The 24,559-nt window shown below is 37.1% G+C and overlaps 3 protein-coding genes across 3 annotated transcripts; all 3 read right to left on the reverse strand.

Moving 5' to 3' along the window:
* Positions 1-251: 251 nt before the first annotated feature.
* On the reverse strand, positions 252-2,850 carry LOC147559063 (uncharacterized). The gene has a single exon (XM_086660836.1). The coding sequence runs from the start codon at positions 2,695-2,697 to the stop codon at positions 361-363; it is 2,337 nt and encodes a 778-aa protein (XP_086516962.1). The 5' UTR covers positions 2,698-2,850; the 3' UTR covers positions 252-360.
* Positions 2,851-9,812: 6,962 nt separating this feature from the next.
* LOC147559064 (uncharacterized) lies at positions 9,813-12,397 on the reverse strand. Its single transcript, XM_086657725.1, has 2 exons — positions 11,968-12,397; positions 9,813-11,868 (listed from the first exon to the last, which is right to left on the reverse strand). The coding sequence occupies exons 1-2, from the start codon at positions 12,346-12,348 to the stop codon at positions 10,348-10,350; spliced, it is 1,902 nt and encodes a 633-aa protein (XP_086513851.1). The 5' UTR covers positions 12,349-12,397; the 3' UTR covers positions 9,813-10,347.
* Positions 12,398-15,001: 2,604 nt separating this feature from the next.
* Positions 15,002-17,429, reverse strand: LOC147559065 (uncharacterized). The gene is made up of 2 exons (XM_086659144.1): positions 15,358-17,429; positions 15,002-15,292 (listed from the first exon to the last, which is right to left on the reverse strand). The coding sequence occupies exons 1-2, from the start codon at positions 17,368-17,370 to the stop codon at positions 15,014-15,016; spliced, it is 2,292 nt and encodes a 763-aa protein (XP_086515270.1). The 5' UTR covers positions 17,371-17,429; the 3' UTR covers positions 15,002-15,013.
* Positions 17,430-24,559: the final 7,130 nt, after the last annotated feature.

Genomic DNA, 24,559 nt, shown 5'->3' on the forward strand with positions numbered 1-24,559 from the left:
GCAATGCAAATGATTGATCGGTGCCTGCTAATTGATATCCAAGAACACATTAATAGAGATGGAATTCATGAATTTACAATTTTAGTAGGACAAGCAATTTGGCCTTTACTGTCTTTGTAGATAACCAATGGGGTAGCATTGAATCTTGGTGGATCTTAACCATCTTCAGTTCATGCTGCTAGCTTGGTGCTGGCATGTTTATGTTCAAACATTTGATGTCAGCGTTCCAGTGGAAGCTAAACCGTATAGACTAACTAGTAAATCAACTTTATAAAAATAACAAAACCAGATACTAATATGAGCAATAGTGCAATACAATAAGTTTCACTTACAAAGTATATGAAGGACCTGAACTTACAATCATTCCTTGATTCCATCTATTCTTGGAGTAGCGGAAAATTTTAGGTTTTTGAGCTCCTCCACAGAAAGCAAATCTACAAGCAAGGAAATAACATTATCGCTAGGGGAAAATTCTCTTTCACGCATCTTCTGAAGCATTTGCATTGCCTCATCAACCTTACGTTTCTTTAGCAAACACAAAATGATGGTATTATACGTGATGCAATCGGGTAAGCAACCCTTCCCTTCCATTTCACTGATCAATTTGTAAGCCTCACAAAACATCCCGTTCTTGCAATGGCAATTAACCATTGTATTATATGTTACGATGTCAGGAACTAATCCTTTGTTTGAAATTTTATCATATACCTTTATTGCCTTTTCATATTTTCCCGCCTTGACCAACCCATCAATTAGCATATTATAAATTTCAATGCTGACTTTAGAGCAACTACCCTCCATTACTTGAAACATTTCTACTGCCGTGTCTATATCTCCGTTCTTACAGGGGCCATTGAACAATGAGCGAATTGTTACTAGATCCGGGGTTAGCCCACACGTTTGCATCTCAATAAACAGTTTTTTTGCAGTTCCAAATCTTCCACCCTGACCATGTCCAGATATTAGTATATTGTATGTGTACTCATTGGGTTTACATCCCTTCTGTTTCATTTTCTCTAAAAGTTGCATAGCTTCATCCAACTTGCAAGTTTTACAGTGTCCATCTATCAAAGTACTGTAAGTGATCTCATCGGGCTCCAATCCTATATCTACCATTGAGTCGAACAATTTCACTGCCTCCTCCAGTTGACCAGTCAAACAGAACCCATTAATCATCGTGCTATATGTAACTAAATTAGGTTCTACTCTCAATTTAGCCATTAATTGAAATAACTCCCAAGCATCTTTCATCATCCCTTCTTTACAGATGGAATTTACTAAGATATTGAACGTCACTACGTTGGGCGAAACACCATGTTCCACCATGTGATCAAAATATTTTCTTGTTTTCTTCCATTGTCCACATTGGCAAAGACCATGGATTAGTGAATTATAAGTCACTACATCCGCTGTAATTCCTCGACTGTGCATCTGGTCAAAGAGACTAACTGCTTCGCTTAACTGTCCACATTGACAGAGACCATGGATTAGTGAACTATAAGTCACCACATTCGCTTTAATCCCTCGACCAGCCATATTTTCAAAGAGACTAACTGCTTCACTTAACTGTCCGCATTGACAAAGACCATGGATTAGTGAATTATAGGTCACCACATCAGCTGTAATTTCTTGACTAGACATTTCTTCGAAGAGAATAACTGCTTCACTTAACTGTCCGCATTGACAGAGACCATGGATTAGTGAATTATAAGTCACCACATCCGCTGTAATGCCCTGAGTAGACATTTTCTCAAAGAGTTTAACTGCTTCACTTAACTGTCCACATTGGCAAAGACCATGGATTAGTGAACTATAAGTCACAACATCCGCAACAATTCCTTGACTAGACACTTTTTCAAAGAGTTTAACTGCTTCACTTAACTGTCCACATTGGCAAAGACCATGGATTAGAGAATTATAAGTCACCACATTCGCTTTAATTCCTCGAGTAGACATCTCATTCAAAAGTTTAACTGCCTCACTGATTTGGCTTAATTTGCAAAGAGCATCTATTATCACACTGTATGTAACAACATTAGGGGACAAATTCCATATCTTTACCATCTTGGTTTGGAATTCAATAGCAAGACCTACTTCACCAACTCTACATAGGCCAGTTATAAGTGTTCCACATGTAACAATATCGGGTTGAATCCCAGAGTCAGTCATTTTATCAAACACTTCAAGGGCAGCACTAATATTTTTCTGCAGACACAGTCCTTTAATAAGTGTATTACAAGTGATCAAATCAGGCTCATAACCACTCTTTAGACATTTTCCCATAACACAGAAAGCATAGTTTACCTGTCCTGATTGACAGCAACAGTTAATCAAAATATTGAATGTAGACATCTGAAGTTGTATTCCGACTGAAATCATCTTATTATATAGGGTAAACACATTTGAGTAGGATCTAGTATTTTTGGAAACTGAATTCAGTAGTTGATTAAAGGTAGAGGTAGAAGGAATAGGTTTGATGGAAACCAATTTATCAAAGTAAACAAGGGCATCATCAAGATTCTTAATATTCCCAGACTTACATTGATCTATTACATAACTTTGAAATTGGTGGGTAGGAATGGATTTAGCTGAAGAACAATGGTAATAGTTTCTCAGAATTTTTTCTGGCTTTAGAATGAAAGTGAGGAAATGATTCAATGAAGAAACCAGAACCAGTCTTTTGAAGAGGACATTCATTTTCTTCCTTCTGTAGTAATTAGTCCACTAAATTCGTTTGGTCTTTGTTTTTTCTTTTCAACCCGTTTGTAGGTCTTCCCCCATTTTACCCTTCTCCATTTCAGTCCCGGCCAATGTGTTTGGTGTCTCTTTTTTTTTTTTTTTTTGACGAAGAGAAATACCATTAAATAAAAGAGTCTATTACAGACCAACTAAACGTCAGAAATAAAGGAGGGAACATCGTTCCAAATTTTCTTATGACCATGGGTACGACCCATTTAGCTAAAGCATCTGCATGAGTATTACAATTTCTAGACACATGGGAGAAGATAATTCCTATGAATTTGTCCTTGATGTCTTTAATCTGTTGGATGATTCTTTGTGATTGCCAGTAAAGACTTCCGCCATTGCCATTGAGAGCTAAGATTATTGCTTGATTGTCTCTTTTTAAATGCATATAAGAGATTTGAAGTTGCATGGCCCATAAGAGACTTGATAATATAGCTAAGCTTTCACATTCTTCCGTATGTTGCCCTCGAACAGTATCTGCTACCGCTATGATATAGTTTGCCTCTCAATCTCGGATAATGTAATCAATTCGAGCCGGTTCATTAAGACTAACGAAGGAGGCGTCGACGTTGATCTTTATATATGGTGTCGATGGAGGTCTCCATGTTTGAATATTCGTTTTTTCTTTACATTTAGTGGTAATACTAGACTCAGTTCTGAGTGGTGTGGTCGTGTTATTGTTAATCCTCTCTATCATATGTAAGGGATTTTGTTTATTCGTCGTAAAGCAGTTCTCACATCTTGCTTTCCAAAGAAACCATAGTATTTTAGCATAAAGATTTATAGTTTCTTCCTCAAGAGGTTTCCATTGTTGAATCCACTGAATTGTAGTAGTGATATGATCCGTTCTAACTTCGAAGTGAAACCAAATTGCTTTCGCGAAAGAGCAATGCAGCATAACATGATCTAGAGTCTCATCCTCATTACAGTTAACACAGGAGTAATTATTGCCAATAAGTTTACCAATTTTTGTTTTTACCGGTAAGCTATTAGTGCAACATTTCCATAGAAATAGTTTAATCTGAGGAATTGTATTCATGTTCCATATAAAGAACCAGACCATCTTGTCTTGTGTAGTGTAAACTGTATTATTCCGTAAGTAGTTATACATGGATTTGAGAGAGAAATTACCAGATTTAGTCAAGGTCCAGATGGCTTTATCCTCATAGTTCGGATTAAGATTGATGCTGAGAATGGCACTGCAAATATCACTATTAAAACACATATTAATGACGTTTAAATTCCACATTCCATTCGTAATAAGTTGAGATACCTTTTCCAACGTACTGCCTCTATCATTCGTGATAGGTGGTGGATGATTAGGTATCCAATAGTCAGTCCTAATATTGATATGCTCACCTTTGTTAATATTCCAAAAGATAAGACTCTCAATCTGATGGTAGTGTTTAGATATAGATTTCCATGGCCAAGAATGATGATTCTTGGGTGGTTTGGGTTTATGAGAGTTATGAAAGTACTTCCCTTTAAGCACTTGAACCCATATAGCATCTGGGTTGTTGATTATGCGCCAGCTAAGTTTGTGCAGAAAAGCTTGATTATCGAGTTGAGGCAGACAAACACCAAGTCCACCATGTTTGTGAGGTTTGCATATAGATTTCCAGTTGATAGTATGGAAGGTTTTGGATTTTCCCCACCAGTAAGTCCTTTGAATAGACTCAATGTTGTCACTAATGCCTTTGGGAAGGGCAAAGCACTGCATTTGGTATCGAGGAACAGCCGCTGCGATAGTGGAGAGAACTACCGAGCGGCCAGCTTGCGAGAGGAGATGAGTTTGCCATTTGGCAAGTTTGTTTTTGATTTGAGTAAGGAGGGAATTAAAGGCCTGTTTCTTGTTACGATCGATAAAAAGTTTAGTGCCCAGGTATTTATCACCAGAAGACGATTGATGAACCTTAAGTTCTCTAATAATCATACGTTTGAATTTAGGGTGCGAGTTTTTAGAGAAAAAGATATTCGATTTCGCATAATTAATCATTTGGCCAGACGCCTCGCTAAACTCCTTAAGAATTTGCTTAAGGTTGAAGATATTCTCAAGAGAGTTTTGCCCGAAAATGATACAGTCATCAGCGAAGAGGAGATGTTTGATAGATAAGTTCGAGTGAGGAATGGGAAAACCTATAAAAGAGGAATCATTGCGATTTTTCTCTAAAAGCCGACTAAGACCTTCCATGGCAATGGCAAACAGAAAAGGAGAGAGAGGATCACTCTGCCTAATGCCCCTGCTCACATTAAAAGTACTGCCCGGACACCCATTGATGAGAACCGCCATAGAGCTGGTAGAGATGCATGTTTTGATGAGATTGATCCAAGTACTCGAAAACCCCATCAAATTCATTACATTCTCCAGATAACTCCATTCAATTCTGTCAAAAGCTTTAGACATGTCTAACTTGAGACCAAAGTAGCTCTTGGCTCCCTTAATTTTTTTGAAAGAATGAATGAGTTCTTGGCTGATGATAATATTATCAGTGATTTGTCTACCAGGAACATAGGCTCCTTGAAAAGGAGAGATAATATCAGCCAGGATGGGTTTCAGTCTATTAGCTAGAATTTTGGTAGTGATTTTATATGTGGTATTCAGCAAACTAATAGGACGGTAGTCTGCCGGCGATTGGGGCGTCTTAGTTTTGGGAAGAAGGCAAATGTGTGGGTGGTTAGACATAGCTGACAAGGTAGAGTTTTGAAAGAAGGAGGAAGTCATAAGCTGAATATCTTCCTTGACAGTATCCCAATTAGATTGGATTATGTAACAAGTCCCAATATTTTGTAATAACTTTCTTGTAATAATGCTGTTTTCCGTATCGGACCTGTTGAATGTATACCTTTCACAGATTTTCTTCGTGATATCTTGGACATGGTAAAGATGGCGAATGACCCCTAGAATCTGTGGCTCTAGTTTTCTCCTTTAAGAACAGTGAAATCTTCAACTAAAGAAGCTAGCAGCAACAAGACTTCATGCATGATGGTGTAGATCAATGGCCAATGTGAAGACATTGGCAGAGGGAAGCATTCTATCTGAGAACTGGCGGGAAGAGTGCATCGGACATCCTTAGATGGTCTATGATGCTTTCCGTTTACGTATACATTTCCTATTCAAAAGTGACTAGTACTAGAATATGGCAGCATATTTTCCGTAGAAACAAATAATCTGTTATCAACAACCCTTATAGAAAAAGTAAAAAACTGTCTTTGTAACATATTAAAAATGAGTAATGCACCCAACTCTCCACGACTCTGCGCCTCTGCGTAGCAGAAGGCGAAGTGGACCGATATCTCCATGTCGAAGGATAACTTGATACGGGTACAGCTTCCCCCCCCCCCCCCCCCCCTGGATGTTTTGATTATACGTTTATATGTTATCTCTGAACTAATTAATGACCTGCAAGTCTTTACGCCTTGATCGCTGGACTCCCTAAAAAATACTGGCCATGCCTTTCCACGTTAATTAATGACCTGCAAGCTAGACATTATTCTACTTTGTAGATTCACTTAGATGCCTTTCATTAGCTAAAATTGAATCTTTAAATCATCTACTCCTAGAATTTTATGTCATCAGAGCTACCTGGTTCTTGTCCAGGATAATTTTCTTATATCTGATAAAGATTATGTCTCAGTAAATGAATAGATCAATTTCTACTAGAACCTCCGTAGGATTTTATATCAACGGAAAATTTCAGTTTCTATAAAGATTAGTGGGTAACATAGCATGTCTAAGCATGCCTAATTAGGGACCAGTTTCTGTTATCTTATAGTGCCATCCTGTTTTTAATGTTTGTAGTTTAACCTATGCTCGTGCAGTCGTGCTATCCAGTAATAGATGTGTACTCCTGTAGCATCATTATTTTCACCATTGTACCATATTTGTGTTGTTTCTTTAAACAGGGTCTGGTTATACGCCGAGTGACATAGATACTGTTAATAACTTTTGGTCCTCGGAATTTGGATTTCATGTTCGACACTCCGATACACAATTACCTCTATGCGTATAATAGGTAGATCTCTGTCGCTGTCGTAACCTTCTTTTGCAGTGTAGTGCTTAGCTTTGATGTCGGCAACCATACTCGTGGAAATGATTGGGACTCATATCAAGAATATGGATTATTAAGCTATGAGTGATCATGGAAGTTTGAACAAGGTACATTTAAATTTGAACTCCCACTTTTCTTATTATGGTTGAACAAGTCCTCTTTTTGGGCTATGTAACTCACTGGACATTTTCGGATCCTGTTTAATATATTTACTCTTGAAGATTCTAATCAAATGTTGCAGTCTTGAAATTTTCTGTGAGAACTAGCAATAATACTGTAATTCTTAGTTCTAACTTTCTTTCTTTTTTAACTTTTGCATAACGTCAAAGACTTCGGATTTTGGACGTTTCCGCTAAATTTTCTGTTGCGACTTCAAACAGATTCTCGACTTTGACTTACATTAGTGGAGTGAAAGAAAGGTTGTAAGTCGAGGTCCTCTCTATTCGATCATATATTAGTCGGTTTTGATGTTTTTATATTTTTGTTGCTGCAGAAATGCGTGAAAGAGAAATTTTTCCCTAGCTACGCCGTGTTCCCTTGTCAGTAATTTTTCTTTCTGTGGAGCAGCCCAAAAACTTAAAATTCTATGCTACTTCAGAATCGATGAAGTTATTTGAATGAACCGTTAAATTGGGAATAGAATCTGAGGTAGTTACATACAATATGATGATCTATGGCTTGTGTTTAACAGGTTACTACAAAAAAATCGTCAGTTGGACGAAGCTATGCAAATATTTTGAGGAAATGAAACAGAAGGGACCGAACTCCACTGAATTGAATTCGTGTACTAATGTTAAATCAAAATCTCTTTGAATCTTTGAATTGATGTTGTTCTTATTGGACCAGATGATTAGTGTATGCAGTTTCTACAGTTCTTCTGTTTGATATATTTAACATGGTTAAGAAGGCTAATGACTCCTTCTAATCTGTCTCTTTAATTACCTCCTTTGAGAACAATGAAATTTTCAAGTAAAGAAGTTAGCAGCAACAAGACTCTGTGCAGCAGAAGTTGGAAGGGGGCCATACGTTCATATGTCGTCTCTCAACTAATTAATGACCCAGTACTGGATTCCTGACTATAAGTTCTACATTGGTCAATTGATGTACTTTTGATCTTGAGACGGCACTCATGGATGTTTTAAATGTTCGTGATGCTTACCTAGAACACTTCAAGACCTCCTCACACATTTGGAAGAGTAGAACCAAAGCGACGTTTAAAGACAAGCATACGGAGATTGGAGTTCTCTCTGACCAGATGCATACTCGAGGAATGTGGCGAACATATAGCTGAATGACCAACAATCACAGCAAGAACGGTCTGCAAGAACGGTCTGTTCTCTGAGGCTTACAAACTGATCGTCGAAATTGATGGGAATGGTTTGCTTACCAAATTATTGTGTCGCTTATAGTACGGTTTTGTTGTGCTTTTATAAATGAGAGTCAAGTCCTAGTAAAATTGTAGACTTCATGCACTCATGTTAACCATCGCGGCTACTTTCTCTAGTTTCTCAAATGCTGTACACGTCTTCAACCAAATACGCGAACTCATTAAACCAACTCTCCTCTAAAACATTATGCAAGTTAGAAGTTTAAATGGAGGTTTTCTTTTTTACTAGGTTTTGAAATTGGGGAGTTCAGGAATCTTAACTCAATATCTCTTTCAATTGATGCTGTTTTCTTATTCAACTTGTCGACTTATATCTTAAGATACTGTTGAAAAGTTACCAAAATTTCTAATACGTATAACTGTGATAGGAAAACATGGTAAAGATGATGAATGAGTTTTTCGAGTCTTCGTTATAATTTACTCGTCTCCGAGAGTGAAGAAGCTAGGAGCAGCAGGACTTGATGATGGTCACGATCCATGGTATTAGCAATTGCTGATCCCACATCGATGGCATGCTATTCCAACTGGTTCACCGTATGAATATCTCCTTTCCTCAACCCATAGAATAAGCAAGAGACACATTCCAAGAACCAACTTTATTTGTAATTGTCACTAGGCATGACCCGTGCCTCTGGCACAATGAGATTTATGTATGAAGAAATTCTTACAAATAAAAATTTGAATTGGTTCGAAAGTGTGGACAAAAGTTGTACAATAAACAAACAATTATGAAAATAAAAAGGTTAAAAGTTGTAAGTGTGGGTATACTGCTGCACGTTGTAACTCTTTTGAAGGTGCATCTTTCATCGAGCTAACCAAGTCATCCCAAGCTTGAAGAACTTTAATACGAGAAGCATTTAGCTGTTGCATACAGTACACACTGGAAAATACCTACAACACTTCAAGACCTCGGCGACGGTCAAGGTGCCTAAGAGAGCAAATCCAGCTCCGCAAGTTCCACGTGTGATCATTTCAAAGCGTAGAAACCAAGCGACGTTTAAAGACAAGCATATTGAGATTGCAGTTGGGAGGTAATAGCAGCATCACAGCAACAAGACGACCTTATTCTTTTGGCTGCAGCATAAAATTAGCTTACTAGTTTGCTCACTCGTACAGAAACTTTTACTTCCCAAATGCTAAAACTACTCACGCCCAGTTTGAAAGGTTCTTAATTGATATATTCACATTTAATATATTAATCAATTGTTGCTGGAAATTAGGTCAAGTAACTTATGCTTTGTGTGTTCTGGGGAAATGTTTGAAAATGGTATGAGCCCGACTTGATCACTTACTTACAACAGTACACTGATTAGAGGGCTACGTTTGAAGAAAAAGATTGGCGAAGTGGGTCTCACGATCGAATTCCAAAGCAAGATGGTTAAGAAATGGAAATGCAAGGCTGATTTTGTTACTAATCTGTGACAGAAGAAAATACTAAAGATGCCAGAAGATAACGGTGACGATCTCAGATACGAATAGTACATTCTCGTATCTGTCTTTCTTACTTCCCATTTATAGAAAAACAGAGTAGATATGAACAATTATCAGATAGGGAAGTTGTATACGGGTATCAAAGAAGATCAAGAAGAATCTCTCATTCCTAAACCAACTCATTGAATAAGCAAGAGATACAATCCAATGACCAACATTATTTGTCATTGTAATACTCATTGATTAGCCGAAAAATTCTTAAGAAGTTTATAAAATTTCAACAATGGCATAACTACATAGTCAACGTATATGTGGAAGCAAAACAAAATAAATTAAAAAGCAATTCAATATCATAACGAGGTCCGTAGTTATTAAGCCACAAATTCATCAAGAACATATGACAAAGTAGCGAAGGACCTCTTAGAGTGTTTCGATTTGGTTTCTTCCTTTGTGAACAATGAAATCAAGTCTCTGGACGTAAAGATGCTACCAGCAAGAAAACTTGATGACCGGAAAGTCCAAGTTAGACATAAAACAAACATCTGAAACCAAACTGAGTTAGCCATCAATCAATCAGGATGTAAGACACGAACACTACAAATTATCGACATACTCGCCACAGGTATGAAAGATGCAAGTCAAAATTAATCTTCAAGAACCGAACTACCTAGTTAGGTGGATTGGACAAGAGAGTTTTGAAAACTCTTGATATGAGAACAATAGTGGTATGAGAATTTATTTTGTTCTATTAGAGAGCAGAGAAAATTTTAGGTTTTTGAGCTCCTCCACAGAAAGCAAATCTACAAGCAAGGAAATGACATTATCGCTAGGGGAAAATTCTCTTTCACGCATCTTCTGAAGTATTTGCATTGCCTCCTCAACCTTACGTTTCTTTAGCAAACACAGAACGATGGTATCATACGTGATGCAATTGGGTAAGCAACCCTTCCCCTCCATTTCACTGATCAAATTGTAAGCCTCACAAAACATCCCGTTCTTGCAATGGCAATTAACCATTGTATTATATGTTACAATGTCAGGTACTAATCCTTTGTTTGAAATTTTATCATATACCTTTATTGCTTTTTCATATTTTCCCGCCTTGACCAACCCATCAATTAGCATATTATAAATTTCAATGCTGACTTTAGAGCAACTACCCTCCATTACTTGACACATTTCTACTGCCGTGTCTATATCTCCGTTCTTACAGAGGCCATTGAACAATGAGCGAATTGTTACTAGATTTGGGGTTAGCCCGCACGTTTGCATCTCAATAAACAGTTTTTTTGCAGTTCCAAATCTTCCACCCTGACCATGTCCAGATATTAGTATAGTGTATGTGTATTCATTGGGTTTACATCCCTTCTGTTTCATTTTCTCTAAAAGTTGCATAGCTTCATCCAACTTGCAAGTTTTACAGTGTCCATCTATCAAAGTACTGTAAGTGATCTCATCGGGCTCCAATCCTTTATCTACCATTGAGTCGAACAATTTCACTGCCTCCTCCAGTTGACCTGTCAAACAAAACCCATTAATCATGGTGCTATATGTAACTAAATCAGGTTCTACTCCTAATTTAGCCATTAATTGAAATAACTCCCAAGCATCTTTCATCATCCCCTCTTTGCAGATGGAATTTACTAAGATATTGAATGTCACTACGTTGGGTGAAATCCCATGTTCCACCATTTGATCGAAGTATTTTATTGTTTTCTTCCATTGTCCACATTGGCAAAGACCATGGATTAGTGAACTATAAGTCACAACATTCGCAACAATTCCTTCACTAGACATTCTTTCAAAGAGTGTCACTGCTTCACTTAACTGTCCACATTGGCAAAGACCATGGATTAGAGAACTATATGTTACCACATTCGCTATAATCCCTCGATTAGACATTTCTTCAAAGAGTTTAACTGCTTCACTTATCTGTCCAGATTGGCAAAGACCATGGATGAGAGAACTGTAAGTCACCACATTTGCCATAATTCCTCGACTAGACATCTCGTCAAAAAGTTTAACTGCCTCACTGATTTGGCTTAATTTGCAAAGAGCATCTATTATCACATTGTATGTAACAACATTAGGAGACAAATTCCATATTTTTACCATCTTGGTTTGGAATTCTAAAGCAAGACCCACTTCACCAACTCTACATAGGCCAGTTATAAGTGTTCCACATGTAACAATATCGGGCTGAATCCCAGAGTCAGTCATTTTATCGAACACTTGAAGGGCAGCACTAATATTTTTCTGCAGACACAGTCCTTTAATAAGTATATTGTAAGTGATCAAATCAGGTTCACAACCACTCTTTAGACATTTTCCAATTACACAAAATGCATAGTTTACCTGACCTAATTGACAGCAACAGTTAATCAAAATATTAAATGTGAACAAATCCATTTGGATTCCAACCAAAATCATCTTTTCATAGAGGGTAAACACATCTGAGTAGGATCTAGTTTTGGCAAGTGAACCCAATAGTTGATTAAAGGTAGAGGTAGATGGAAATGGTTTAATGGAAACCAATTTGTCAAAGTAAACAAGGGCATTATCAAGATTCTTAATATTCCCAGACTTACATTGATCTATAACAAAACTTTCAAATTGGGTAGGAATTGCTTTAGCGGATGAAGAATATTGACAATAACTTGACAAAATCTTTTCTGGGTTTGAAGAATGATTGAAGGAAGAAACTATAGCAGCTAGTCTTTTGGAGAGGACTTTCATTTTCTTTCTTAACCAAGAAACTGAACGGGAGTTCTACATGTACAAAGTCTTGATAAAATTCTTGACGTAATGACTTATTTTCACTAAAAGACAATGTAGATCAAAATTTTTCAAAGTTTGACTTTGATCGGGACCGTTTACTTAGCATTTTGTGAAGAATATTATCAAAGATTTTTTGTACATTTAGCATTTCCCTTCATCTTAAACCCATTTGCCATGCACGTCTGTGTCTCTGTCTAATTCGTGGTCAGTGTAAAGAGTTTATGTCTTTTTATTTCTTTAGTGAGGGGGTGGGTAAACCAACCTTACGTTGAGCTGGAAAATTTACTCACAAATTAGGAAGTTTTGATGAAGAACAAATTAGGAAGTTTTGATGAAGCAAATTACCAACAAACCCCAACACAGGTGGATGATATCCTCTTGTCAAGAGATTAAAGAAAAATTATTATGCTTGCAACTGTTACACAAATGATGAAAAGGTATTTAGAAGTCAAGAGGATGGCAGCAGTAGAATCTGTTATGGATGTGAAAAAATGTGACATTTTAGGCTTGTTGGTCTGAGTAAAAGTGGCATACTCAACATGTGGCAAATCAGGCATGAATAAGAATTATCGGGTTGTTTCCAACAGTCACACTTGATTGGTATTTATAGAGGTAATGGCAACACTTCGTATGGATGCCTATAGACGAACGGATGTTTCCAACAGTCACACTGGATTGTTGGGTTTCAGGTTAATCTCGACCATCAGATCTTAACGGGCCAAATCTCTGATCTTAAAAAGAAATGGCTCCAATCGCTCCTAGCAAAGATGGGCGCACATGCAAAGTGCGTGTGAGCGCCTCTAAAGCGCCGACGCCACGCGCGTGCGAGATGCGTGGTGCAAACCACGCCAAGCGGCCCATCGTCTCAAAGAATCTATTATTAGTATGAGGGAAAAGTCGATTTAAAGATGTAGAACTTTCCTTATTTAGCCAATATGGTACTAATAATAAACTACACGTTACAGCTATCCTTATATATTTCCCAAGTAAATCAATGTTAACTCATTTATACGAGATCGGATTTTGATAAACTTTATGTCTAATTACAAGAGCTCGACGATGAACCCAATGGCCCATCCTGATCTTGATTTGGACAACGTTTGGTTGCCCAAATTGACAAAATATAGATTCGATTTATACCATTCACGTCATTCAACGAGGGGTGTTAGCTTCTACTCAGATGTGCACCCACATATAAGGAACCTAGGTATTGTGATAGGTGATAATTCATTTCTTCATGTAGTGAAAGAAGGAAACATTAATCTCAATCCTGATGGGAGTCATGTGAAATGGTGAAGGAGTTTTTCTCAAGGATGTTTATCATGTCCAGATTTTAAGAAAAATCTTGTTTCGGTTTCTCAAATAACTGATTAAGGTAAATATGTTTTTTCGGTCCAATTAAGTAAAAATTCTCAAAAACCGTACATATGCTAACTGCAGATGTGTTTTTTTGGAAAAAAAAAACTCTTTTTATTGTGCATGTTATGTTATCAACAATTCAACATACTACTTTCATGACCAAGTAACAAATTATTTCTTTCTGAAATTCTTTATGATGTTAAACCAAATGAAAGTAACTTTCGGGTGTTCATATCAATATGTTATGTTCATTCAGTTCATATACACAAATATTATCGAACTAAGCCACAAATTCATCAAGAACATATGACAAAGTAGCGAAGGACCTCTTAGAGTGTTTCAATTTGGTTTCTTCCTTTCTGAACAATGAAATCAAGTCTCTGGACGTAAAGATGCTACCAACAAGAAAACTTGATGACCGGAAAGTCCAAGTTAGACATAAAACAAACATCTGAAACCAAACTGAGTTAGCCATCAATCAATCAGGAAGTAAGACACGAACACTACAAATTATCAACTTACTCGCCACAGGTATGAAAGATGCAAGTCAAAATTAATCTTCAAGAACCGAACTACCTAGTTAGGTGGATTGGACAAGAGAGTTTTGAAAACTCTTGATATGAGAACAATAGTGGTATGAGAATTTATTTTGTTCTATTAGAGAGCAGAGAAAATTTTCCAAATAAACCACATTGTGGTAGCCATTATAGAGTGACAAGACAAAATGGCCCTATCAAGATTCTGCCAGGACTTGATCTATTCTTTACAAAGAGATAGATTCTGTTAGCTATGAAGGTCGGCAGAGAAGAGAGGAAAGGAAAATAAGAAACCTGGATATTGCAAGAGCAGCACCACTGCCCAAATCATCGAACAAATTGCACCAACTAGAAAAATAAGTATAAAATTAAAAACACTTGATGAACGAAAAAGAGAGGGAACTCAGAAGAGGCGTTGTAGCTGTTTTCGATCTGCTGTGTCTTTCGATTAACAAACGTATAGTTGCAAAACCGCATACACAAACATAAGTTGGAAGTATTGCAAACTGATACAAGGACGCCCATTAATTGCTTAGGACGAGCAATTAGGTCTCTATTGTCTTTGCCGATAACCAATTGAGTAGCATTGATCATTTCATTTGGTGGATCTTAACCATGTTCAACTCATGCTGCTAGATTGGTGCTGGCATGTTTACATTTCAATATTGATGTCAGCGTTCCTGGGAAGCTAAACAATCTAGACTAATAATCACTGATTGATTCCTCAATTATTGGACTAGCCGCCGATTTAGCTTTTTGAGCTGCTCCACAGAAAGCAAATTTACAAGCAAGGAAATAACGGCATCGTTAGGGGAAAAGTTTCTTTCATGCATCTCCTGAAGCATTTGCATTGCCTCATCAACCTTACGTTTCTTTAGCAAACACATAATGATGGTATTATACGTGATGCAATTCGGTAAGCAACCCTTCCCTTCCATTTCACTGATCAATTTGTAAGCCTCTGAACATCCCGTTCTTGCAGTGGCAATCAACCATTGTATTATATGTTACAATGTTAGGCACTAATTCTTTGCTTGAAATTTTATCATATAACTTTATTGCTTTTTCATATTTTTCCGCCTTGACTAACCTCCATTACCTGAAACATTTCTATTGCCCTGTCTATATCTCTGGTCTTACCGAGGCCATTAAACAATGAGCAAATTGTAACTAGATCTGGAGTTAGCCCGCTGGTTTGCATCTCAATCAACAACTTTTTTGCAGTTTCAAATCTTCCACCCTTGACATGTCCAGATATTAGTAAATTATATGTGTATTCAGTGAGTGTACATCCCTTCTGTTTCATTTTTTCTAAAAGTTGCATAGCTTCATCAAACTTGCAACTTTTACAGTGTCCATCTATCAAAGTACTGTACGTGATCTCATCGGGCTCCAATCCTTTATCTACCATTGAATCGAACAATTTCACTGCTTCCTCCAGTTGACCTGTCAAACAAAACCCATTAATCATGGTGCTATATGAAACTAAATCAGGTTCTACTCCTAATTTAGTCATTAATTGAAATAACTCCCAAGCATCTTTCGTCATCCCTTCTTTACAGATGGAATCCACTAAGATATTGAATGTCACTACATTGGGTGAAATCCCATGTTCCACCATTTGATCGAAGTATTTTATTGTTTTCTTCCATTGTCCACATTGGCAAAGACCCTGGATTAGTGAACTATAAGTCACAACATTCGCAACAATTCCTTGACTAGACATTTTTTCAAAGAGTTTCACTGCTTCACTTAACGTTCCACGTTGGCAAAGACCATGGATTAGTGAACTATAAGTCACAACATTCGCAACAATTCCTTGACTAGACATTTTTTCCAAGAGTTTCACTGCTTCACTTAACTGTCCACATTTGCAAAGACCATGGAGTAGAGAACTATAAGTCACCACATCCGCTGTAATGCCCTGAGTAGACATTTTTTCAAAGAGTTTAACTGCTTCACTTAACTGTCCACATTTGCAAAGACCATGGATTAGGGAACTGTAAGTCACAACATTCGCAACAATTCCTTGACTAGACATTTTTCCAAAGAGTTTCACTGCTTCACTTAACTGTCCACATTTGCAAAGACCATGGATTAGGGAACTGTAAGTCACAACATTCGCAACAATTCCTTGACTAGACATTTTTCCAAAGAGTTTCACTGCTTCACTTAACTGTCCACATTTGCAAAGACCATGGATTAGGGAACTGTAAGTCACAACATTCGCAACAATTCCTTGACTAGACATTTTTCCAAAGAGTTTCACTGCTTCACTTAACTGTCCACATTGGCAAAGACCATGGATTAGAGAACTATAAGTTACCACATTCGCTATAATTCCTCGACTAGACATCTCGTCAAAAAGTTTAACTGCCTCACTGATTTGGCTTAATTTGCAAAGAGCATCTATTATCACACCGTATGAAACAACATTAGGAGATAAATTCCATATTTTTACCATCTTGGTTTGGAATTCTAAAGCAAGACCCACTTCACCAACTCTACATAGGCCAGTTATAAGTGTTCCACATGTAACAATATCGGGTTGAATCCCAGAGTCAGTCATTTTATCAAACACTTCAAGGGCAGCACCAATATTTTTCTGCAGACACAACCCTTTCATAATTGTACTGAAAGTGATCAAATTATGTTCATGACCACTCTTTAGACATTTTCCCATAACACAGAAAGCATTGTTTACCTGTCCTGATTGACAGCAACAGTTAATCAAAATATTAAATGTGAACAAATCCATTTGGATTCCAACCAAAATCATCTTTTCATAGAGGGTAAACACATCTGAGTAGGATCTAGTTTTGGCAAGTGAACTCAATAGTTGATTAAAGGTAGAGGTAGATGGAAATGGTTTGATGGAAACCAATTTATCAAAGTAAACAAGGGCATTATCAAGATTCTTAATATTCCCAGACTTACATTGATCTATAACAAAACTTTCAAATTGGGTAGGAATTGCTTTAGCTGAAGAAGAATATTGACAATAACTTGACAAAATCTTTTCTGGGTTTGAAGAATGATTGAAGGAAGAAACTATAGCAGCTAGTCTTTTGGAGAGGACTTTCATTTTCTTCTTACCAGGAAACTGAAACTGTTCACATTTGTCTAATTCATCTTAAACCCGTTTGAGATGCACGTCTATGTCTCTGTCTAATAGGGGTAATGGCAACACTTTGTATGGGTGCCTTTTGTATGGGTGTCTATAGACGAATGGATGTTTCAGTCACACTTACATTGTTGGGTTTCAGGTTTAATCTCGACCATCAGATCTTAACGAGTCAAATCTCTGATCTTAAAAACGAATGGCTCCAATCGCTCGCAGCAAAGATGGGCGCACGTGCAAAGTGCGTGTGAGCGCCACGCGCGTGCGCGATGCGTGGTGCAAACCACGCCAAGCGCCCCATCGTCTCAAAGAATTATTATTAGTACGAGTGGAAAGTCGATTTAAAGATGTAAAACTTTCCTTATTTAGCCAATATGGTACTAATAATAAACTACACGTTATAGCTATCCTTATATAATTCCCAAGTAAATCAATGTTAACTCATTCATATGAAATCGGATTTTGACAAACTTTATGTCTAAATACAAGAGCTCGACGATGAATCCAATGGCCCATCCTGATCTTGATTTGGGCAACGTTTGGTTGCCCAAATTGACAAAATATAGATTCGGTTTCTACAGTTCACGTCATTCAACGAGGGGTGTTAGCTTCCACTCAGATGTGCACCCACATATAACGAATCCATTTATTGTGGTAGCTGATAACTCATTTCTTCATGTAGTGAAAGAAGGAAACATTAATCTCAATCCTGATGGGAGTCATGTGAATGGTGAAGGAGTTTTTCTCAAGGATGTTTATCATGTCTAGGTTTTAAGAAAAATCTTGTTTCGGTTTCTCAAATAACTGATTAAGGTAAATATGTTTTTTCGGTCCAATTAAGTAAAAATTCTCGAAAACTGTACATATGCTAACTGCAGATGTGTTTTTTCTTTTGGAAAAAGGAAGAACTCTTTGTATGAATTAGCTGCAAGCTTGCAAATCAAGAGTATATGTGGAAGACAAGGGCACTAGTCCTTCATTTGGCATGCTCGATTATGCCACGTTGGCTATCAGTTTGTACAACAGATCTCTACAAAGAATCCACTTGATGGTATTTTTATCTCTAATGATACGAATATAAATGCAATATGTGTTTTTTCTTGTTGAAGAAATGCAATATGTGTTGACTACCAATATCGAAAATCCCACACTCCCTTTTACAAAATTGACAATCCGCTTGATGGTGTTTCTATCTTTAGGGATATGAATATAAATGCAATATGTGTTGGCTGCCAATATGGAAAATCCCATACTCTTTTTTACAGAATCGACGAACCGCACTTCTTCCTTATTTCAATAGTTAATTAGGATTTGATGAGTCCTACGTCAAGCTATTTAATGTGCATGTTATGTTATCAACATACTACTCTCATGACCAAGTAACAAATGATCTCTTTCTGAAATTCATTATGATGTCTTTCAAAAAAAAAAAAGAAATTCATTATGATGTTAAACCAAATGTAAGTAACTTTCGGGTGTTCATATCAATATGTTATGTTCATATCCACAAATATTATCGAACTAAACTCAATCAAAAGGCTCGAAAGTGTATTTTTGTTGGATATGATCTTCGTCGAAAAGGTTGGCGTTGTACGAACCTAGAAACAAAGCAAGTATTACTTCTCGTGATGTAGTTTTTGATGAGGTATCAATGTATTATCCTGTTTGTCCATATGAGAAGTAACACGACCAATCTTGAGCTATTTGAAGATGCTAGAGGTTATTGTGTTTCTAAGGTAATAGAAAGATACTAAAAAGATACAAAGAAGAAAAATGAGATTGTCATACTTTGCTTTTAACCCTTTTCCGTTTCAAAACAAAATATGTTACTCAGCGTTTAAAAGAACTGTTCAAAGAAACAATACAAAGTTAGTAAGATGGTGAACACAATTAATGATGCTACAAGAGTACTCATCTATTACCGCGATAACACGACCATAGGTTAAACTACAAACAGTTAAGAACATGATGACATTATACGTGATTCCATCATTCCTTACAATCATTCCTTGATTCCATCTATTCTTGGAGTAGCGGAAAATTTTAGGTTCTTGAGCTCCTCCACAGAAAGCAAATCTACAAGCAAGGAAATAACATTATCGCTAGGGGAAAAATTCTCTTTCACGCATCTTCTGAAGCATTTGCATTCCTTACAATCATTTATGCTGTTTTCTTATTCGACTTGTCGACTGTATACCATTTTCACAGCTTTTGCCCTTAATGTCTTTGCATCCTAATAAAGATGGTGAATGACTTTTTTGAGTCTTCACTTTTTTTAATTTCTGGAAGTGAAGAAGCTAGCAGCAGCAGGAGTTGATGATGGTGAAGATCCATGGTATTAGCAATTGCTGATCCCACATGCATTAGTGACCTGCTATTCCAAATCTGGTGCACTGTGTGAATAGAACATTCTCATATCTGTCTTTCTTACTTCCAATTTATCGAAAATCAGAGTTGAAGCCTAAAAGTTATCAGTCAGTGAAGCAATTTGTCTCTTCAACCAAATGCATAGTCAAGGAATTTAGGCCAGTTCAGTGAAGCAATTTCATTCTTTAACCAGATGTCTAATCAAGGGAATATGGCGGATGTGGTGACTTATAATTCTCTAATCAATGGTTTTTGCCAATGTGGACAGTTTGAAGCGGTTAGTCTCGACGCACAGTCGACTCAAGAATGGTGGCGAACATGTAGCCCAATGATCAATGGCAACTGCAAGAACAGTGTCTTGTCTGAAACTTACAAATTGATCATTGAAATGGAACGGAATGGTTGCTTACCCAAATAACCAAACTCAGTATACTAACTCTCTTAGTACAACATTATGCAAGTTTTTGTGGCTTAGTAGAAGTGTTTGCTATACTAATATGTGACAGAAGAAAATACTGAAGATAAGGGTGACGATCTCTGAGAGATCGTTACTTTCCTTCCCATGAATACAATCTCTGAGAGATCATTACTTCGATATGAGAACAGTAATGGTATGAGAATTTATTTTGTTCTATTAGAGATGAGAGAAATTTTTTCCAAATAAACCACATTGCTGTAGCCATTATAGAGTACTAAGACAAAATAGTCCTATCAAGAGTCTGCTAGGACTCGATAATATCAAGTTGATATATTCTTTTACAAAGAGATAGATTCTACTAGCTATGAAGATCAGCAGAGAAGAGTGGAAAGGAAAAGAAGAAACCTGGGTGTTGATAGATCAGCACCAGACACCAAATCATCGAACAAATTGCACCAACTACAAAATTAAGTATAAAGTTTAGAACACTTAATGAACGAAAAAGAGAGGAACTCAGATGAGGCCTCATAGCTGTTCTCAGTTTGATACGTCTTTCGATTAATAAACGTACAGGTGCAAAACTGCAAACACAAACATAAGTTGAAAGTATTGCAAAATGATACAAGGACGCCCATATTAATTGCTTAGGACGAGCAATTTGGTCTCTATTGTCTTTGTCGATAACCAATTGGGTAGCATTGATCATCTCATTTTGATGCATCTTAACTATCTTCAATTCATGCCGCTAGATTGGTGCTAAACAGTCTACACTAACAATCATTGATAAACTACATCAATTCTTGGAGTAGCCGACAATTTTAGGTTTTTGAGCTGCTCCATAGAAAGTAGATTTACTAGAAAGGAAATAACGACATCGTTAGGGGAAAAATCTCTTTCAAGCATCTTCTGAAGCATTTGCATTGCCTCATCAACCTTACGTTTCTTTAGCAAACACAGAACAATGGTATCATACGTGATGCAATTGGGTAAGCAACCCTTCCCCTCCATTTCACGGATCAATTTGTAAGCCTCGCAGAACATCCCGTTCTTGCAATGGCAATTAACCATTGTATTATATGTTACAATGTTAGGCACTAATCCTTTGTTTAAAATTTTATCATATAACTGTATTGCTTTTTCATATTTTTCCGCCTTGACCAACCCATCAATTAGCGTATTATAAATTTCAATGTTGACTTTAGAGCAACTATCCTCCATTACTTGAAACATTTCTATTGCCGTGTCTATATCTCCGTTCTTACTGAGGCCATTGAACAATGAGCAAATTGTTACTAGATCCGGAGTTAGCCCGCACGTTTGCATCTCAATAAACAGTTTTTTGGCAGTTCCAAATCTTCCACCCTAGCCATGTCCAGATATTAGTATATTGTATGTGTATTCATTGGGTTTACATCCCTTCGGTTTCATTTTCTCTAAAAGTTGCATAGCTTCATCCAACCTGCAACTTTTACAATGTCCATCTATCAAAGTATTGTACGTGATCTCATCGGGCTCCAATACTTTATCTACCATTGAGTCGAACAATTTCACTGCCTCCTCCAGTTGACCTGTCAAACAAAACCCATTAACCATCGTGCTATATGCAACTAAATCAGGTTCTACTCCTAATTTAGCCATTAATTGAAATAACTCCCAAGCATCTTTCATCATCCCTTCTTTGCAGATTGAATCTACTAAGATATTGAACGTCACTACGTTGGGTGAAATCCCATGTTCCACCATTCGATCGAAGTATTTTCTTGTTTTCTTCCATTGTCCACAACGGCAAAGACCATGAATTAGTGAACTATAAGTCACAACATCCACTATAATTCCTCGACTGTGCATCTGGTCAAAGAGATTAACTGCTTCACTTAACTGACCACATAGGCAAAAACCATTGATTAGTGAATTATAGGTCACCACATCTGCAACAATTCCTTCACTTGACATTCTTTCAAAGAGTTTAACTGCTTCGCTTAACTGTCCACATTGGTGAAGACCATGGATTAGTGAATTATAAGTCACCACATCCGGGATAATTCCTCGACTGGACATTTCTTCAAAGAGACTAACTGCTTCACTTGACTGTCCACATTGGCAAAGGCCATGTATTATTGAATTATAAGTCACCACATCTGCCATAATTCCTCGACTAGACATTTTTCCAAAGAGATTAACTGCTTCACTTAATAGTTCACGTCCACAAAGACCATGAATTAGAGAACTATACATCACCACATTCGCTTTAATTCCTCGAGTAGACATCTCGTCCAAAAGTTGAACTGCCTCACTGAATTGGCTTAATTTGCAAAGAGCATCTATTATCACAGTGTTATTAGCTGAAGAGCAATGGTAATAACTTCTGAGAATGAAAGTGAGAGAATGATTGAAGTAAGAAACTACAACTAGTTTTTTGAAAAAGACTTTCATCTTCTTCTTCTTCTTCTTCTTCTTCTTCTTTTTCTTCTTCTGTAGTAATTAGTCCACCAAATTCGTTTGGTTTTTTTCTCTAAAGATTTTTTCTATTGTCCGTGTAAATGAAAGATGAATAGGTTTGACTGCTACCTGTTGATCACTAAAAATGTGGTGGTGTCGAGTCCTTACAATCTGAAATTTGAAGTTCATAAATTTATAAGTTTGATTTGAAACACGGGATGATTTTTGATTTACCATCTTGACAGGTTTTCGAAAAAATTCATGAACTTCTCATTATATACAACACAAAACAAGCATCACAAAGAGTTCTTGCTTTGTTGGATACAGAGAGGTGGGGTTTTGGCCAGGAAACCCGAAACTCGCCCACGATCGTCCGAATGCGAATGTTCCGTGACTGTCTTATGCCCGAACGGTCCGCACCCGCCCGAGGGTAAGAGCTTCAGCGGACGGACGTGGGCATAGGTTCTTACCCAGTGATCCGAACCAGTTCGCCCGCTTATATAGTCTGCCCATTCATACCTGTTCGTTTATCCTACCGGTTATACCGGCCTGCCTATATGATTGATTTTAAGCCTTAGATTTGTAGGGTTAGCTACAACCGTTAGATTTCAAGAGTCAAAATATATAACTCTAGCAATCACTTTTCTTAATCTCGCCTTCACCCTCTCTACTTCTCTAGTCTCTCTCGTTCAAAATCTCAATACCTCATCCGTAACCCAAGAATCCACCATACACCGATCAGAATCCTTGAGAAGAAGAATAAAAGCGATCGTAATACATGAGAATTCTCAATGATTATCTTTTAATGTTGTATTCATTTAATTTATGGAATTGTAATGCGGGAGTTTAAAAAGTTGTATTTAGCTACCAAATAATTTTATTTGTTCATTAGTGACCGGTTCTCGACCGACCGATACCCAGTTTGTCCGACTATCAAAACGGTCACGGACAGACACTTTATTAGAGAAAAATGCGAAAAATCCGCCTGTTTTGTCCGGATGTCCGAGTGGACACTTATGACTTGTGCCCGTTCCGTCAGGATCGGTTGAGTTAGTGTCCGTTTCCCGCTTGTGCGGACCGATTCCCACCCCTAGATACAGACCTTTCTAATAGTATATAAAATGCCTTCTCTCGATAGTTTAGCTGAATTTATCCTAGTAATTCAAGAAGAAGAAATCTCTTCGAAGCGCTCTTTAAAGATATAAGTTTTCTTGAGCTTATCTGTTTTTTATTGCAAGAATCCTTAATACTACTTATACAGTTGTTTTAGACGCCTGATTATTAGACCAAGTGAATGTCTCAAATTAGGAAACCTTGTGTTAGCATTTGTGCGTCATTACTTCCAATTATAATAGAGAGGCTTAGAATGGTATTAAGGTCTTATAATCAGACACGAAGAGTAATACCGTTACTCAACTCTTGCAGGCTTTTTTTCGCGGGTTTAGCCGCATTAGAGCGTAATAATTTGCTTATAAGACAACATTCAAGAAATCATGCATGCCAAAGTTCATGGTAAATTCTCTCTCAAGTATCTCGAGAAGTTCAATTGTCCTCACCAACCTCATTTTCTGCATATTTTCTTGTTTTGTCATCTTACTGACAATGTTTATTTTGACAAAGAAATTTATGACGATTAGTTTTCTGTTGCAAATGGAAAGCAAAAGGCAGCATATAAGGATGCCTCATTCATAAATATGAGCAATTGGTTTCATTTCCTACACATTGAACCTGTCTTGAGATAATCTTGAATTCTAGAGCCTTATCACTCACGGTCACGGGAGACAGTAAGATTTGTGTAGGTATTCTTATTCTGGAACTACATGTTTGTTTGTCTCGCCTGTTATACAAGTTATTTGCGAAACTAAGTTTAAGAGAAATAGAGATCAGAGACTTGAAACATGTATGAGCTACATGTATATCAATTTCAAC

This window comes from Eschscholzia californica, unplaced genomic scaffold (genome assembly GCF_041429995.1).
Source record: "Eschscholzia californica isolate CP2 unplaced genomic scaffold, dmEscCali1.0.p SCAF_2, whole genome shotgun sequence".
NCBI lineage: Eukaryota > Viridiplantae > Streptophyta > Magnoliopsida > Ranunculales > Papaveraceae > Eschscholzia > Eschscholzia californica.